At 43.2% G+C, this 19164-nt stretch overlaps 1 protein-coding gene across 6 annotated transcripts in view; it reads left to right on the top strand.

Moving 5' to 3' along the window:
* The window catches only part of LOC141113174 (ATP-dependent RNA helicase DHX58-like), a 138898-nt gene extending 120751 nt beyond the window's left edge, over nucleotides 1–18147 (top strand). For all 6 annotated transcript variants that reach the window (XM_073606098.1, XM_073606101.1, XM_073606100.1 and 3 more), the window contains one exon: nucleotides 16510–18147. In XM_073606098.1, coding sequence (XP_073462199.1) covers nucleotides 16510–16731 — 222 coding nt within the window. In that variant the 3' untranslated portion in view covers nucleotides 16732–18147. The remainder of the gene's footprint in view (nucleotides 1–16509) is intronic.
* The last annotated feature ends 1017 nt before the right edge of the window (nucleotides 18148–19164 follow it).

The raw sequence follows: 19164 nt of genomic DNA, 5'->3' as shown, positions 1-19164 counted from the left end.
TTACAAACAGCTGTGGATTGGAATCAAATGAACTTTCTGAGGAACTGAATTAGCAGGGGGTGAGTGGCTATGATTCTTCTTTACATTACAACTGGACCGAATAGAGCATTGTGATATAGGGAGCTGTCCTTTGGGTACATCTGTGGTTTACTCTTTAAAGCTTATTACTGACTGAGGAAATGGACTGAACAGATAAATGTGATAAAGGGAGTTGTCCTATTGGCATAAATGTGGCATACTTTTAAAAGCCTACTACAGACTGATGAACTGGACTAAACAAATCAATGTGATATAGTGAACTGTCTCTATGGTACATCTGTGGTAATCCTTTTAAAGCTTATTATGGACTGACAGTATAGAGCCAAAATCAAACGGTGTGCCTAGGGCAGTTCTACTTGAGAAATCTGTGTATAAGAACCCGGATGTAACATTGAAGCATTATCAAAGTAAAGTCTAAATTGAAGTCAATAATGGAAGGTATGCGTTCTGAGAGAAGGGATGGTGCGGCCCCCTGTTGAGAGGAAGAACCTCAGGATATGGTATTTGAGCTTGGAAAGCAGGATTAACACAACAAGTGTCTAGAAGACACGTGACAAACTCAGAGAACGGAGGGAAGGCAATCCCCCTTATGTATGGTGACGGTGTAATACTGTACAGAGACTGATAATAATCAGTAACAACAAAGGGGAGGACATAAGAGAAGGATACACACCAACTAATAAAGCCACTCCCCCCCCCCCCCCAACTACATGGGGCCTTCCATGCTCATGTCCATGGCATAGAGTGGATAAGTTGAACAATACATACATACATACCCCTGAGAACGGTTATCCCAAATCTGTATTTAACCGATAAAGTAAATAAAATAAACGGAATGAAGGGGAAACCAGTAAGGGGGGCAGGTGCGAACCCCCTGAAAGTGAGTGCGACCCCCGGTTCAATAAAGAAATACATGACAAGGGATGGTGGCACAGAGAGTCCTGGGAAACAGACAGGGGCTAAGAGTAAGTCATTGGAGAGCTCACAAAAAGATGGTCAGAGGAAACAACCTAAAGATCTAAATATAACAGATATATCGATGGGAATAAGTGGTGAGCCAGAAGAAAATATCCTAGCAGAACCCAAACAAAAAAAACAACAATTGCAAACTAAGGGAGAAATGGCGGAGATGTTTGCAAGACTGGAATCATCCATCAAAGGAGAAATGGCCACACTCCATGACGTTCTAAATCAGATCCTAAGAAGGGTGGAGGGAACAGAACCAGATGGCAGAACTACAGAAAGAACACAGATATACAAGGTATAGATTGGAAGACACGGAAAACCGTAATTGAAGGAAAAATCTTAGAATGAGGGGAGTACCGGACCAGCAAGAGGAAGACCTCCAAGAAAAAGTGGATAAAATATTTGGATACAGATTGTGTCGGCAATTCTTGGATATCCAGAAGGTACGGCTAAATTCTGCAATAGACTGGACATACTACAAGTTGAGATACCAGGCTGGTGGGAAGCACAAGATAGCACCCCACCTGTGGAAGAGTCAAGATGGCACCTAAGTACAAAAAAGAAACTGGTTGTGGCAAAGAAGAGGATGTGAAGAAGCAATGGGCCCGGGGGTTGGACTGGGGGGAAGGGAGGAGGATGGGAATAAGGATAGTAGATGTTGAAATGTGGTCGAGGAGAAGAGGCGGGCAAGGGGTACCCCTAGCCGGGGGGAGCAGTGGGTCTGTTAAGGGACCACAGGCAGAGCTCAACCTCTGGGGGGAGAACCGATTGGCCAGGAGGGGATGGAGGGCCTCAGATCCATTGGCCATGGGGAGGCTAAATATCCTCCCAATGGAGGGGGGGAGGGGGCGTTAGAGGGGATGGGAAGGAAGAGGGGGAGGGAGGAAATAGGAGTAAAGCCCTGAAATGGTTCAAGAAAAAGAGAAGTAGATTAAAAATCTCTGCTCATGGTGCTCCTTGCGAAGGATTGGAGGGAGTTGAGGTGGAGACCGGAAGTGAGGACCCGGAGCACAATGAGCAGAGATTACCACCCTTAAACCTATGACATATAATGTATGTGGGTTAAATACTCCCATAAAAAGATATACCATAATAAGAGAGTTCAAACTCTATAAAGCAGATGTAGTTTTATTACAGGAGACACACGTTTCTCAAGACTCTAACCTTAAAATAATTTCAAAAGATTACCCAATCTGGTTTTATGGGGATTCCCCAACAAAAAGAGCTAAGGGAATAGCTAAAGGATTTGCCAGAGGGGTAAGGTTCACATTGGACGATATAAGGACGGAGCCAGAAGGGTGATATCTATTTTTGAGGGGCAGAATCAATGAATTGGAGTACTCCCTTGGAAATATCTACTGTCCAAATAATAATCCGATAAAATAGTTAATAGACCTAAGAAGAAAATTCATGGAATTTAAGAGAGGAGGAGCCATTATGGGCAAAGATTTCAACTTTTGTATGATACCTGGGTTCTATAGTACGTCAAGTGCACAGAGGACTGGGAACGTACAGAGGAAGTTATTAACCACTTGACCACTGGGCACTTAAACCCCCTTAATAACCAGACCAATTTTCAGATTTCGGTGCTCTCACACTTTGAATGACAATTACTCAGTCATGCAACACTATACACAAATGAAATTTTTGTCCCTTTTTTCACACAAATAGAGCTTTCTTTTGGTGGTTTATTTTTTGCGCTATAAAAGAAAAAAGACCGAAAATTCTGTAAAAAAATGCATTTTTCTTCGTTTCTGTTATAAAATTTTGAAAATTAGTAATTTTTTCTTCATATATTTTGGCCAAAATGTATACCGCTACATATCTTTGGTAAAAATAACCCAAATCGGTGTATATTATTTGGTCTTTGTGAAAGTTATAGAGTCCACAAGCTATGGTGCCAATCTCTGAAAATTAGTACTGACGGCCTATCTCATTTCTTGAGACCCTAACATGCCAGAAAAGTACAAATACCCCCCAAATGACCCCTTTTTGGAAAGAAGACATTCCAAGGTATTTAGAAAGATGCATGATGAGTTTTTTGAAGTTGTCATTTTTTCCCACAATTCTTTGCAAAATCAAGATTTTTTTTTTCTTTTTTTTTTTTTTTCACCAAATTGACATATTAGCAGGTTATTTCTCACACACAGCATATGCATACCACAAATTACACCCCAAAAATCATTCTGCTATTACTCTCGAGTACGGTGATACCACATGTGTGAGACTTTTACACAGTGTGGCCACATACAGAGGCCCAACATGCGCGGAGCACCTTCAGGCGTTCTGGGGCACCCAGGCCAATTCTGACATTTTTCTCCTACATGTAAAAATCATAATTTATTTGCTAGAAAATTACATAGAACCCCAAAACATTATATATGTTTTTTTTAGCAAAGATCCTAGAGAATACAATGGCAGTCGCCACTTTTATCTTGCACGGTATTTGCGCAGCAATTTTTCGAACACTTTTTAAAAAAAAAAAAACTAAAAGTAAAATTAGCCCAATGTTTTTGCATAATGTAAAAGATGAAGTTATGCCGAGTAAATAGATGCCTAACATGTCACCCGTCAAAATTGCACACCCTCGTGGAATGGCACCAAACTTCGCTACTTAAAAATCCCCATAGGAGACGCTTTAAAATTTTTTACTGGTTACATGTTGTGAGTTACAGAGGAGGTCTAGGGCCAAAATTATTGCTCTTGCTCTACCGATCGCAGCGATACCTCACATGTGTGGTTTGAACACCATTTTCATATGTGGGCAGGACTTACGTATGCGTTCGCTTTTGCATGCGAGCACACGGGGGAAAAAAAAATAAAAATTTTTTTTATTGTTCATATTTATTTATTTTAGTTTGATGCTTTTTTCCCAAAAATTAATTTTTTGATCACTTTTATTCCTATTACAAGGAATGTAAACATCCCTTGTAATAGGAATATGGCATGACAGGTCCTCTTTACAGTGAGATATGGGGTCAATAAGACCCCACATCTTACCTCTAGGCTGGGAAGCCTGAAATAAAAAAAAAAAAAAAAAAAAACGATCCTGGCTTCGATCGTATCGGTAAGTCGGTAGAAGCACCGGAGGGTGGCGGGAGGGGGGGACGTCCCCTCTCGCCTCCCGTAAGAACGATCAAGCAGCCGAACAGCCGCTATAATCATTCTCATGGTGTAGGGAATCGCCGGCTGAAAAAGCTGATATCTGAATGATGCCTGTAGCTGCACCCATCATTCAGATATCCCCGCACAAAGTCAAGGACGTCGTATGACGGCCGGCGGGCGGGAAGTGGTTAAAACACATTTTTTTTTAACACAAAGTTGTCCATTTATACAATATTTCTAACACATAGCATGTACATACCAAAAATTACACCCCAAAATAGATTCTCCTACTCCTCCTGAGTATGGCGATATCACATGTGTGAGACTTCCACAGCCTGGCCACATACAGAGGCAGAGTATAGCAGAGCATGGCTGAGCATGGCAAAGTATGGCTGGGTATCACCGAGTATTGCAGAGTATGGCTGGGTATGGCAGAGTATGGCTGGGTATGGCGGGGTATTGCAGGGCGTTGCAGAGTATTGCAGGGCATTGCAGAGTATTGCAGGGCAATGCAGAGTATTGCAGGGCATTGCAGAGTATTGCGGGGCATTGCAGAGTATTGCGGGGCATTGCAGAGTATTGCAGGGCATTGCAGAGTATTGCGGGGCATTGCAGAGTATTGCAGAGTATTGTGGGGCATTGCAGAGTATTGCAGATTATTGCGGGGTATTGCAGAGTATTGCGGGGTATTGCGGGCTATTGCAGAGTATTGCAGGGTATTGTAGAATATTGCGGGGCATTGCAGAGTATTGCGGGGCATTGCAGAGTATTGCGGGGCATTGCAGAGTATTGCGAGGCATTGCAGAGTATTGCAGGGCATTGAAGAGTATTGCAGGGCATTGCAGAGTATTTCAGAGTATTGCGTGGTATTGTGGGGTACTGCAGAGTATTGCAGGGCATTGCAGAGTATTACAGAGTATTGCGGGGCATTGCAGAGTATTGCGGGGCATTGCAGAGTATTGCGGGGCATTGCAGAGTATTGCAGATTATTGCGGGGTATTGCAGAGTATTGCGGAGTATTGCAGGGCATTGCAGAGTATTGCGGGGCATTGCAGAGTATTGCGAGGCATTGCAGAGTATTGCAGGGCATTGCAGAGTATTACAGAGTATTGCAGAGTATTGCGGGGTATTGTGGGGTACTGCAGAGTATTGCAGGGTACTGCAGAGTATTGCGGGGTATTGCACAGTATTGCGGGGAATTGCGGGGCATTGCAGAGTATTGCAGGGCATTGCAGAGTATTACAGAGTATTGCAGAGTATTGCGGGGTATTGCAGAGTATTGCGGGGCATTGCAGAGTATTGCGGGGCATTGCAGAGTATTGCACATGGAATTGTATTGCACAGGGAATTGCAGAGTATTGCAGAGTAGTGCTGGGTATTGCTGAGCATGGGGGGGATGGCTGAGCATGGATGGATGTGACTGCACATGTCACTGAGCAGCGCTGTGGGCACTACACATCCAGCCCACAGCGCTGCTCCCATCCGATCCCTCCCCCTCTGGACCGATCGATACAGAGAGGGGAGAGAGGAACCGGCGTCATGACATGGTTTGTTTACATGTGATTGCTTCGTCATTTGACGGAGCGATCACATGGTAAACGGCCGCGATCAGCGGCGTTTACCGTGATCCGCCGTGATGCGCGCGGGAGCGGTTTTCTGGAATCACGTCATAGTATGTGATCCCAGAGTTATCCAACCGCCCTGCAGCCGTCATTTGGCTATCGGCCAGTTGGCAACTGGTTAAAAAAGATTCTGCATCAGAATCAATTGATGGATGCATTTAGAATACAACATGCTAAACATCCAGACTATACATTCTACTCCTCTGTGCACGGGACGTACTCAAGAATTGATTTCTTTTTGGTGGAGCATAGGTTGCTCGAGACAGTAATTAACACAAATATTGAAATTGCAACTTTCTCTGTCCATGCTCCTGTGAGTATGAGAATAAAGATTGAGGGGAACCAAAACAGGCCACCCGTCTGGAGACTAAATAAAGAACTACTACAGGATAAAGTGGCGGAAGAAAGGATCAGGCAGGAGTTAGAAATATACTTTAAAATTAATGACACGGATGAAAAAACAGAAGCTACATCATGGGACGCCCATAAGGCTTATATCAGAGGTATATTGATCTAAATGGGAGCAGAAAAAAAAAGGTTGGAATAATGAGAAGGAACGTCTTGATAAAAGAAATTTCTGAGTGAACAGCAACACAAAAAAACAGGGAATAAAGAAATAAGAACGGTACTCATTTGTAAAAGGGAGGGATTGAAAGATATAATCGAGCAGGAGACCCGGTCGGCCTATAACAAAATTAAAAAGGAAAGGTACCTCTGGGGAAATAAGACTGGGAAGTCTCTGGCAAGACTGTTAAAAAAGAAAACAACATTAAATTTTATAGAAAATACAAACTAGTGCAGGAACAATGATCTATAATACATCAGATATAGCAAGAATATTTCAGGAATACAATGCGAATTTATATGCAATTAACAAGGATGAAACAACAGAACAGGGTAAAAAGAGGAAGGTTAAAACAAGTAATTTCTTAAATGATATAGACCTAAATAAAATCTAAGAAGATCAGATGAGGGCTTTGGAAGACCCCGTAACAGAGGAAGAGGTTATGAAAACTTTAAATGAGACTCCCTCAGCTTCAGGCCCGGATGGCCTGATGACACTATATCATAGGAAGTTTAAGGATATTTTAATTCCCAAGTTTTGTTCATACATAAACGGTATAGGAACTAAGTGGGCAACGAGGAAGGAGGCACTGGAGGCTGCTATAACTATTATACCAAAGGAAGGAAAAGATGCCTCACTCTGCTCCAGTTATAGACCTATATCATTGTTGAATGTCGATACTAAGTTATTTGTGAAGGTAATGGCGGGTAGGTTGAACAGCCCTACAATGTATGTGAATATATTCAGTTGTGCTCATAAGTTTACATATCCTGATAGAATTTATGATTTCTTGGCCATTTTTCAGAGAATATGAATGATAACACAAAAATTTTTCTTTCACTCATGGTTAGTGTTTGGCTGAAGCCATGTATTATCAATCAACTGTGTTTACTCTTTTTAAATCATAATCACAATAGAAACTACCCAAATGACCCTGATCAAAAGTTTACATACCCTGGTGATTTTGGCCTGATAACATGCACACAATTTGACACAAAGGGGTTTGAATGGCTATTAAAGGTAACCATCATTACCTGTGATCTGTTTGCTTGTAATTAGTGTGTGTGTGTATAAAAGGGCAATGAGTTTCTGGACTCCTGACAGACCCTTGCATCTTTCATCCAGTGCTGCACTGACGTTTCTGGATTCTGAGTCATGGGGAAAGCAAAAGAATTGTCAAAGGATCTGCGGGAAAAGGTAGTGGAACTGTATAAAACAGGAAAGGGATATAAAAAGATATCCAAGGAATTGAGAATGCCAATCAGCATTGTTCAAACTCTAATCAGGAAGTGGAAAATGAGGGCTTCTGTTGAAGCCAAACCACGGTAAATCAGGTAGACCAACTAAAATTTCATCCACAACTGCCAGGAAAATTGTTTAGGATGCAAACAAAACCCATAAATAACTTCAGGTGAAATATAGGACTCTCTGAAAACATGTGGTGTGGCTGTTTCAAGATGCACAATAAGGAGGCACGCTTGGTATACGCTTACAATACGCCAAACAGCACCTCTAGAACAGAACAGTACCTTCTGGCACAAAGTCATTTGGAGTGATCAGACCAAAATTGAGCTTTTTGGCCACAACCATAAACGCTTCATTTGGAGAAGAGTCAACAGGGCCTATGATGAAAGGTAAACCAAATTTTACTGTGAAACACGGAGGTGGATCTCTGATGTTTTGGGGATGTGTGAGCTACAAAGGCACAGGAAATTTGGTCAAAATTGATGAGTAACATTTGCATTTATCAGCCAGGAAGCTGCACATGAGACTAGCGATAGGCAAACGGTTTGGCCCGAGCATAAGTTCGGGCCGAACTTTCATTGCTCGGACGTTCATTTAACAGCCGAACAAACGGGTCGTTTGACCGTTTGTTCGCCCCCCCCGAACCGACCACAAGGCATTGCGGCACTTAACAGTGGATTGCAAGCTGTGATTGGCTGAAGCAGTGAAAGCTTCAGCCAATCAGGGCACAGAGCACTGTCAGAGTCATGATTGGATACTGTCATCATGACTTTGTTCAATCATGGATCATTCCCACCCCACAGTATAAAAGTATTCTTTCAATGGCAGCTATTTTCAGTATGATTTTGGTGTGGAGAGAAATAGAACAGGGCTCTGTTCAGTGCTATTAGTGTGCTATACTGTGCTATTTTGCTTCAATTGTCAGTGGAGAATATTAGTTTAGTGTCAGTCTAGGGATAGCGTGAGTGTAGTGAGGAGGACCATCATTCAGCTTTTCATACTGTGCAGCTAGAGTAGGAACAGCTCAGATAGTTTCAGTGTAGTGTAGTGAGACCGTGTCAGTAATCTTGACATTAGTATATAGCTAGAGTAGTGACAGTTCAGATAGCTTCAGTGTAGTGACAGTTGAACACCGTCTATTTGATTGCGTTACTGTAAGTTTAACTCCATATCATATTGCGTGCGTTACTGCCAGTTTAACGCCATATTGTATTGCGTGCATTACTGCCAGTTTAACGCCATATAGTTTTGCGTGCGTTATTGCCAGTTTAATGCCATATAGTTTTCCGTGCGTTACTGCCAGTTTAACGCCATATCGTTTCGCGTACGTTACTGCCAGTTTAACGCCATATCGCTTTGCGTGTGTTACTGCCAGTTTGACGCCATATAGTTTTGCGTGTGTTACTCCTAGTTTAACACCATATTGTATTGCGTGCGTTACTGCCAGTTTAACGCCATATCGTTTTGCATGCGTTACTGCCAGTTTAACGCCATATAGTTTTGCGTGCATTACTGCCAGTTTAATGCCATATCGTTTTGCGTGCGTTACTGCCAGTTTAACGCCATATAGTTCTGTGTGTCACTCTATGTTTGGTGCATTATTTTGCAGTATATTATATTGTATCCGTGGAGTGTGTCTGTGTAGGGTGGGTACTCAAATTAAAGGGCACCAAACATCTCTTTAAATTGATTAAAGTGCATCTACATACAGATTTCAACTTCTCCTTTATATTTGCTTATAAGCACTGCCCCCTCCCTCCCAATAATGTCTGGGAGAACAACAAGGAGAGGCAGACGTTCCCTTGGCACTGTAAGGAGGCCAGCAACAAATGTGTCCACAGGCAAAGGTGGACGTGGTGGTCAGTCCTCAGGCAGGGCATCATTTCCTCTGTTTAGTGAGTTTGCCCATGCTATCCAGCCACAGCATGCAGAGGAGGTGGTGGACTGGCTTACTAAACCTTCCTCATCCTCCTCATCCTCTGTCACACAAGCAGAGACAAGTGTGCAGTCCCCTGCAGTTGCCAGAGTGGATAAACATGCCTCCTTGTCCACATCTATTCCTGCCATAGCCCTAACATCAGCCATTGAGGAGTCAGCTGAGTTATTTGACCACAGCGTCAGCCACTTGCTCCTTGATGATGCCCCGCCATTACTGGATTCAGATGCTGGTTCTGAGGTTGAAGATGACAGGAACATGAGCCTAGAGAGAGGGAGGAACACTGGTAGACAAATTGGCATTCATGTTCCCCAAGCCGCAGCGTATTGCCAAGTTGTCTCCAGTGTTAATGATGAAGATGGAGGAGATGGAGATGATGATGATGATGATGATGAGGTCCCTGATGCGACTTGGGTGCCAGATAGAGCAGAGGAGGAAACTGAAGGTGAGGCGGCACAACCCCAAGGAGGTCGGCATCAAGAAAGAGTAGAAAGTAGCCACCCTATTCCATCACATTCTGCAGCTGTTATCTCCCAGCCCACTCCCCACAGCTCAGCTGTCTGGGCCTTTTTTAGCACATCTGCAGCAGATCGCACTGTTGCTATCTGCAAACTGTGTCACAGGCACATCAAACAAAAACACCAACCATTTGGGTACCACATGCCCAACAAGGCATTTAACGTCCAACCACTCAGCCTGTTGGCAAGAGTACCTAAAAGCCACACAAAAGGGGCACACATCTGTCCCTCCTCCTCCTCCTTACCCACTTCAGTCTGCCCCTGCGATGCCGAGTCATTACCTTTCAGCAGCCTCCACTGACAGGGATGATGGTATAGCACAGGGTGTCCAAGTTCCTAGCAGCTCATCTACCAGCAGCACACCACCAGCTGTAGACTGTAGTCGGCAAATTTCTCTGCCCCATCTTCTGCAGCAGAAAAAAAAATACAGTCCCTGCCACCCACATGCCCAGCGCCTGAATGCAAGCTTGCAGCTGTTGGCTCTCCAACTTCTGCCTTTCAGCCTGGTGGATTTTGCCCCCTTTCATGAATTTGCACAATGTGCTGTACCACACTGGCAGGTTCCCAGTCGATACTACTTTTCATGTAAGGCCGTTCCATCTCTCTACCATCACGTGGAAGGGAATGTTCTGGCATCGTTGGGCAAGGCAGTCAGCCGTAAAATCCACCTTACTGCTGAGACGTGGTCCAGCAAGCATGGGCAGGAACAATATATTTCATTCACAGCACACTGGGTAACGCTGCTTGCAACTTGAAAGGATGCAGGACAGGGCTCTGTGCTGCAGCTTGTTGTGCCCTCACGTCTCCATACAGCTGGTGGTGATGATGCCAGACCTGTGAGCTCTACCCCCTCTTCCTCCTCCGCCACCTCCGTGCCCTCCTCTGCAGAATTGTCCTATGAACATCAGGTACCCCTTAAGCGTTCAAAGGGCTTTTCCCAGAGTCAGGCTAAAAGGTGCCATGCAGTGCTTCATCTGGTGTGTTTAGGGGACAGGAATCACACCGGAGCAGAGATTCTTGCAGCTCTGAGGTGGTTCACACCACGCCAGCTGGAGCCAGGAATAGTTATGTCCGATAATGGCTCAAACCTCCTGTCCGCCCTTAGACAGGGAAAGTTGACACATGTGCCATGCCTGGCACATGTTCTCAATTTGGTGGTGCAACATTTCCTAAGTAAGTACCCAGGGTTGCAAGATGTACTAAAGCAGGCCAGAAGATTCTGTAGCCATTTCAGGCGGTCATACACAGCCAGTGCTCGGTTGGCTGAAATTCAGCGGGAATTCCACCTGCCCGTAAACCACCTGATTTGTGACATGCCCACCAGGTGGAACTCAACTTTGGGAATGTTGCAGTGGCTATACATGCAGCAGAGGGCCGTCAACGAGTACTTGTGTCAGTACGGCACGACGACAGGCTCAGGCCGCCTCAGATTTTTTCCCCCATGCCAATGGCTGATCATTAAGGATGCATGCACTGTATTGTCACCATTTGAGGAGGCCACAAGGATGGTGAGCAGTGACTGCATGCATCAGTGACACAATCCCTGTTGTGTTCCTGCTGGAGCAAACTCTGCGTGGCATTATGGACAGAGCACTGGAGGCAGAGCAGCAGGAGGAAGAGGAGGACTTCTTTTCCTCTCAAGGCCCACTTTATGCAGACACCATCATTCCAATGTCACAGAACACACAGGAGGAGAGCGGGGAGGAGGATGAAGAGGAGGATTCTGGCACTTTCATAGGCTTTGAAGAAGAGGAAGACATGCGTCAATATGTAAGTGATGGCTTTCCAACCCCAGGACCCTTGGGAGTAGTACGTGGCTGGGAGGAGGAAGTTCCAGATGCTGTCATCCTGAGTGACTCCGAGGAGTCTGCTTCTCAAGCCTCTGCAAATTTGAGGCGCATGGGCAACCTCATGCTTCAAAGCCTGTGAAAGGACACAAAAATACGTGGCATAAAGGAGAAGGATGATTACTGGTTGGCAACCCTCCTTGACCACCGTTATAAGGGGAAGGTCTCTGAACTCATCTCGTCCCCACAGAGAGTGCAGAAGATAAAATCTCCTGAGGACACATTAAAGAGGATTTTATTGAACGTTTTTCCTGACTCTAGTAGGTTACAGTGTGGTGGAAAACATTGTTTTGAGTCTTCCGTTGGTTAAGAAAGGAAAGTTGGAGAAGGCATCCGCCTAAGTGAGGCATTTCGGAATTTTTTTAGTCCTCGCCACCCTGGGCTGTCAGCTTTCACATCCCATCTGCAGCGTCTGCATCACATGGTGGACGATTACCTCGGGGCCAAAACAGAGACGGAGAGCTTTTCAGCTGACGATCCACTGGCTTACTGGGTCATGAGAATAGACCACTGGCCAGAACTTGCCCAGTATGCCAATTGAGTTGTTGGGCTGCCCTGCATCCAGTGTGCTTTCAGAACGGGCATTCAGTGCTGCAGGAGGTTTCGTTTCTGATCATAGAACGCATCTGTCCACAGACTCTTTGGACCGTTTTACTTTTATAAAAATGAATCAGTCCTGGATTACCAGCTATATAGACCCTGATGCCGATGTCACTGATTAAGTCTTTTTGGGATGTGGAATCTCTGCAGGACTTTGAGGCTGCCTAGCTTTAAGAGTGTTCAATCATTTCATCTGGAAGAATGTTTTTGGTATAGGTTTCATGGGCACAATTAACACCCAAAGACCAATTTTTCTGCACCCGTCTGACAGGTGCATATCATTACAATTTTTTACAGCAAGGCAAATTCTTGCTTTCATACCTCTATAGTGTTACGGTGGTAAGGCACCACCGACACCCAAAGACCAATTTTTCTGCACCTGTTTGACAGGTGCATATTATTGCAATTTTTTACAGCAAGGCAAATTCTTGCTTCCATCAAGATTATCTCTATAGGGTTACGGTGGGAAGGTGCCACTGACACCCAAAGACCAATTTTTTTTTATATCCTTTATTTTTTTGAGATATTCCATACATTATTCGAAACATTCATACATATTATTTAATAATACAATACAAATAAATTATACAAGCCCGTTCTTATATTCCTACCCTCTTTCATTGCGGTGTTATATTTCTACTACTAAGTCATATCTCAACCTTTTATCTTCCCTATACCTTCTCCCCCTCCCCCCCTCCACCACAACGAACGTCTCCTATGACCTGTAGTATTTTATTCGCCACACTCTCAATTACCACTGGCTTCCCCCATATCCAACGTTCTTACTTGTCTAATTATACAATCATTACTATACAATCATTACTTCTTCAAGCCATCTTTTTGTCCTTTTCTTTCTTCTCCCCTACCATTCTCCCTCCTTACTTTTCTTCCTTTCCCTCGGCTGTTCCTATCTACACTTTCCTCTCTGGTCTTCCCCCCCATGTCTCTACATCTGAAGCCTTTCCACTACCAATTGATGCGGGGCCAGGTCCACATCCCCCAACCATGGTTGCCATATCTTATCGAATTTACCCTTATTACTTCTACGGCTACAGGCCAATCGCTCTCTAGGAAGCAAAGAATTGACATATGCAATCCATTGTTTCCCTGTGGGTACAGTTGGGGACATCCAGTGCCTTGCAATAAGTTTTCTAGCCGAGTACATCAGTCTAGTTAACATAAAATACTTTCCTCCCGGGAACATTTTTGCATTTATGGCTCCAAGCAGGTATACTAACAGGCTTAAGGGGAGGGGGACTTGCGCTAGCCTTGAAATGCAGCGGGAGACCTCATCCCAGTACCTATGCAGCTTTGGACACCTCCAAATTAGGTGAATGAAGTCCCCCCTGTGCACTCTACATTTGGGGCACAACGGGGAGTCTCTTCCTCCCCATTTATATAGCTGTACTGGTGTCCTATAGACCCTGTGCAAAATAAATAGTTGTGACAGCCTTTGGGATGCGGATAGCGACACCACTGGAATAGCCTCAAGTGCCATTTCCCACTGTTTTTCATCTATCTCCCCTATATCTTCTACCCATTTATTTCGGCACTTTAACAAGGTATGATCCTGAACCGACATCAGTAACTCCCTATATATTTTTGATATTAACCCTTTCCCCGTATCTGCTGTTAAAACCTCACTCAAAAGTGATGCTGTTGATACTGTCAGAGAATGTGTTATTTGTTGTGCCTGTAATGCATGGCGAAGTTGGAGGTATTGATAAAAACCCCTCGGGTTCAGGTGAAATTCCCTACATAGTTGTTCATATGTCTTTAACACCTCCCCCTCATAAAGTTGTGAGAAAAAACAGATCCCCTTTTCTTTCCAGTTTGTAAACCCTTGTAATTACTGGACCTCAGGATATCTTTTATTATGCCATATCGGTGTGAATGGGAGCACACCCGTTATTTTTACAGCTTTCCAGATCTCTCCCCATACCCTTTTAAGGAGGATACTTGTGGGTTTTAGGCCCTTCATACTTGGTAAATCCATTTCCAGATACCAGAAGACGCCACCAACACCCAAAGACCAATTTTTCAGCACCTGTTTGGCAGGTGCATATCATTGCAATTTTTTACAGCAATGCAAATTCTTGCTTTCATCAAGATTATCTCTATAGGGTTACGGTGGGAAGGCGCCACTGACACCCAAAGACCAATTTTAACGCACCCGTTACTTCTATCCAAAGACCAATTTTTCTGCACCTGTTTGGCAGGTGCATATCATTGCAATTTTGTACAGCAAGGCAAATTCTTGCTTACATCAAGAGTACCTCTATAGGGTTACGGTGGGAAGGCGCCAACAACACCCAAAGGCCAATTTTTCAGCACCTGTTTGGCAGGTGCATATCATTTAATTTTTTACAGCAAGACAAATTCTTGCTTTCATCAAGATTATCTCTATAGGGTTACGGTGGGAAGGCGCCACTGACACCCAAAGACCAATTTTAACGCACCGTTACTTCTATCCACAGTCAAAGTGACACCAGAATGTACCCAAAAAATCTCTAATTTTGTTCCCAGTGCACTACATTGTGGCCTCATCATACACACAGACTCCCCCCAGCTGTTGCTGAGCAATATAAGGGCAGCTTGCAGGAAAAATGTAATTTTTTTTGGCTTTATAAATTTAATTATTGCTGCAGCAGATTCTAGACATGGTACAGATCTGCCACTTTACAGTTAGACTAAGGGGACCCCCCTGGCACTATATTGAAATTTCATTTTTAGGCTTTCACTTTAAAAATCAAAAAATCACTGCTCATTTAAAAATGAAGTTTTTCACAAACTTTTTATTATTGGTCCATGTCCCCCAGGGCAGGACCCGGACCCCTATAACCATTGTATGCCTAATTACTTGCATTTAAGCCTTCAACATGGGCACTTTTGATATTTGACGTCCGGGTCCCATTGACTTTAATGGGGTTCGTTATTCAGGTCCGAACGTTCGCGGTGTTCAGACATTCTGGTCCGAACTGAACAGGAGTCCGTTCGGCCCATCCCTACATGGAACGTACTTGGACATTCCAACATGACAATGATCCAAAACACAAGGCCAAGTCCACCTGTCATTGGCTACAGCAGAATAAAGTAATGTTCTGGAGTGGCCATCTCAGTCTCCTGACCTAAATATCATTGAGCCACTCTGGGGAGATCTCAAATGTGCAGTTCATCAATAAAATCCTCTTTAATGTGTCCTCAAGAGATTTTATCTTCTGCACTCTCTGTGGGGACGAGATGAGTTCAGAGACCTTCCCCTTATAACGGTGGTCAAGGAGGGTTGCCAACCAGTAATCATCCTTCTCCTTTATGCCACGTATTTTTGTGTCCTTTCACAGGCTTTGAAGCATGAGGTTGCCCATGCGCCTCAAATTTGCAGAGGCTTGAGAAGCAGACTCCTCGGAGTCACTCAGGATGACAGCATCTGGAACTTCCTCCTCCCAGCCACGTACTACTCCCAAGGGTCCTGGGGTTGGAAAGCCATCACTTACATATTGACGCATGTCTTCCTCTTCTTCAAAGCCTATGAAAGACAGCCCAAGAATTTATAGAAACTGGAGGCTTTTTGCCAAGAGGAATGGGCAGCTTTACCATCTGAGAAGATAAAGAGCCTCATCCACAAATACTACAAAAGACTTCAAGCTGTCATTGATGTTAAAGGGGGCAATACACGGTATTAATAACTGGGGTATGTAAACTTTTGATCAGGGTCATTTGGGTAGTTTCTGTTGTGATTATGATTTAAAAAGAGTAAACACAGTTGATTGGTAATAAATGGCTTCAGCCAAACACTTAACCATGCGTGAAATAAAAGTTTTTGTGTTATCATTCATATTCTCTGAAAAATGGCCAAGAAATCATAAATTCTGCCAGGGTATGCAAACTTCAGAGCACAACGGTATGTGCAAATATTTTGCAGTGCCTGCTCTTCATGTACGTCTGCAGTTTTGAATTATAGAGCAATTTAAATTCTCTTTTATTATCCCTATAGAGATATTGGCAACATTTTTGCCTTACCATGTGTTTACACACTTCAGTTAACCTAATATTCTCATTGTTTCAGGGGGACTGGGGCTTTATTATGATCTACAAAGCAGTGCCTCTTCCAGTTGTCAGCATCAAGAATTTTATAATAGAAACTCCCGAGGAGCGTAAACCCTGCAAAAAATGGAAGGATGTGCCTTTTTCAATAGAGCAGTTTAATTACACACAGTATGTTGAAGAGAACGACTTAAATGATGATGATGATGATGATGATGATGATGATGATAATGACGACGACTGAGAATGAAGCTTTATGGATGAAGCTCTATGTTTCCTAAATGGACAACATCATAGCAATACAAAAAATGTCAAAGGGTATACTGGTGTGTGGGAAGAAAACAGTTTTGTATCAAAGTTCATTCTCTATCTGAAGTAAAGTAATAACATTTATGATCATAAAATATTTTGTATCAACGGTACTAAATACCTTTGTATCAACCAGGGATTTTCAACATTTGTCATCTCATGAACCTCTATAAATAATGGCAAGGTATGGTAAAAAAAAAGAACTTAAAAAAAAAAGTTTTGCCTGGAAAAAGGATGCCAAAAGCATTAGGCAAAGGGGGATAACCACATGTATCAACATATTTGGGGACCAATTATCTGGATCTTCTTTTACCTTAATATTTTGTTTTGCTGTAAAATGCCCATACTTACTTAATTTTCCAAACACACGTGGAACTAAAAATTATATCAACCCATAGGAAATTCACTGTCCCTTCCATGTTTGTCTCAAAGTAGACCTAGACTGGAAGCTGTGCCCAAAAAAGCTGAAGGCCAAGGATTAATCACCAGTATTGCTAGTTGGTTTCCTGCTGCTGATATTTTCCCCAGGGCAGACTCAACATGCCTTGATCCACACTGTAATTCTGTGGGGCAGACGCCATCTCTATAGAGAACCATGGCTTTGCTTCATCATGTCAGACATTCTCCCTCTTCCCTGATGACCCAAGAGCTAATGACTGGTGAACTGATGACTGGTGTGGGGAAATATCAACAAGTATTTGGAGAGGTGAAAGAGCCACAGATCCACAGAAAGCAACAGCATGGGAGGAGGAGACATCAGTAGGTGGCAGGAAAGGCGGGAGAAGCACAGAAGTGATATCACCATATCTCAAAATCATGTGTGAATAGGTGTCATCAGAGGCAGCAGTGGATGGAATTTGCCCTAGATGATCCCACATTGAAGATATGAAGCTACAGACACAAGACTAAGAGCACTAAGACAATGTCACATTTTAGGAAGTACACTGCAGCCTCTGATAAGGAATTCAAGGCCAAAGGACATTTAATTGAACTTACTAATTACCTATTGCTAGAAAATTGTGCTAGTGGAACAAGTCATGTGACGTGAATGGAACAATGAGATGTCTTTTTGCACTATACCAAGGTAGTCAATGTTTTTGCCTGTATGCTGTCAAGGTAACCAGAACTGAAGTTATGAACTGGAGAATTAATATGCTTAATTCTTGTTACCCAGCATCTCATGTACTGACAATCATTTGCACTTTGAATTATAAGCATTAAAGTTCAAATCCCAATCTGGGTGGACTCCCTATGATCACCGCGTTTGATACTTTATGAGCTGTTTACGAATTTATATCATGTGAGTGTTCTCTTTTTATTATTCTAATAAACGCATGCTTTTTAAACGATATCACGCCATGTGAGTTTCTTTCTCTCATGGTTTTTAAACAAACATCCCGTTGGCCCGCTGAAACGTCTGGACGGTTGATGCTGTGACAGATCTTCCCTTCCCCTCTATTTGAAGCTGTGGATACCCGATGTTCCATCCTGCCAGCCCTGGCGGCTAAACAAGCGTTTTGAGACTTGTAAGACGTATGTCTTTTCAGGTCCCCTGCTTCCGGTAAGCCTCCTCAGATGCTTTGGTGACGGTCCTGCTATACACTCAGACGTCTCATTTCAATTGATGCTTTACCCCTTCACTCACCAGAAGCCTTCCAAATTTTGTGTCTTCACCAGTTAACCCACAGAGACTGTTGGTGGTGGTTTTTGATTTTCATCAGGAACACATTAATTAAACATTAATGGACTTTTTTGGTTGATTTTTTATCCATTATTTGGTCTTGTCTTCACACTTCACTGGTGTATTGCAATTATTTTACTTGTTATTTTGTAATATATAGTGCACTTACTGTACTGAATCACTCTTTATCTAATTTTGGAGTTTTTCCTTGTTTATATGCTGGCCATTGAGAGATGGCTCGAGCCTAATTTCTTGTTTTATATTTTGTATTATTTATACACATAGCGCTACACTGTATGTTTTCCAAATCCCAATCTGTGAACTCTTCAAAGAATTCCAACCAAATGAATCTTAGGTATTACACTTAAAGGCTAATTTTACCTTTTTTACCTTAACACATTCAGTGCTTTAGGATATAGAAAATGCCCCACTAACTCCCCCCAGTAGTGCAGTGTGTGTCTGTGGATGTACATTCTGGTTTGGGAATGCACATGTGCTGGTGCCCCCTTAGCACTTGGCTGGCTAAGGGGACACTCGGAGGAGGTAGAAGCTGACAGCACTGGCGGGGGACCTCAAAAGTAGAGGTAAGCAACTGCTCTGTGCAATATCATTGCAAAGAGCAGATAAGTACAGTATAACATATTTTTTATTTAAGAAAAAAGGTCTTTAATATCATTTTAACATATG

The sequence above is a fragment of the Aquarana catesbeiana genome, linkage group LG12 (genome assembly GCF_042186555.1).
Source record: "Aquarana catesbeiana isolate 2022-GZ linkage group LG12, ASM4218655v1, whole genome shotgun sequence".
Lineage (NCBI taxonomy): Eukaryota > Metazoa > Chordata > Amphibia > Anura > Ranidae > Aquarana > Aquarana catesbeiana.
The sequence above is the reverse complement of the archived record's forward strand: the minus strand, read 5'-3'. Positions and strand labels throughout refer to the sequence as shown.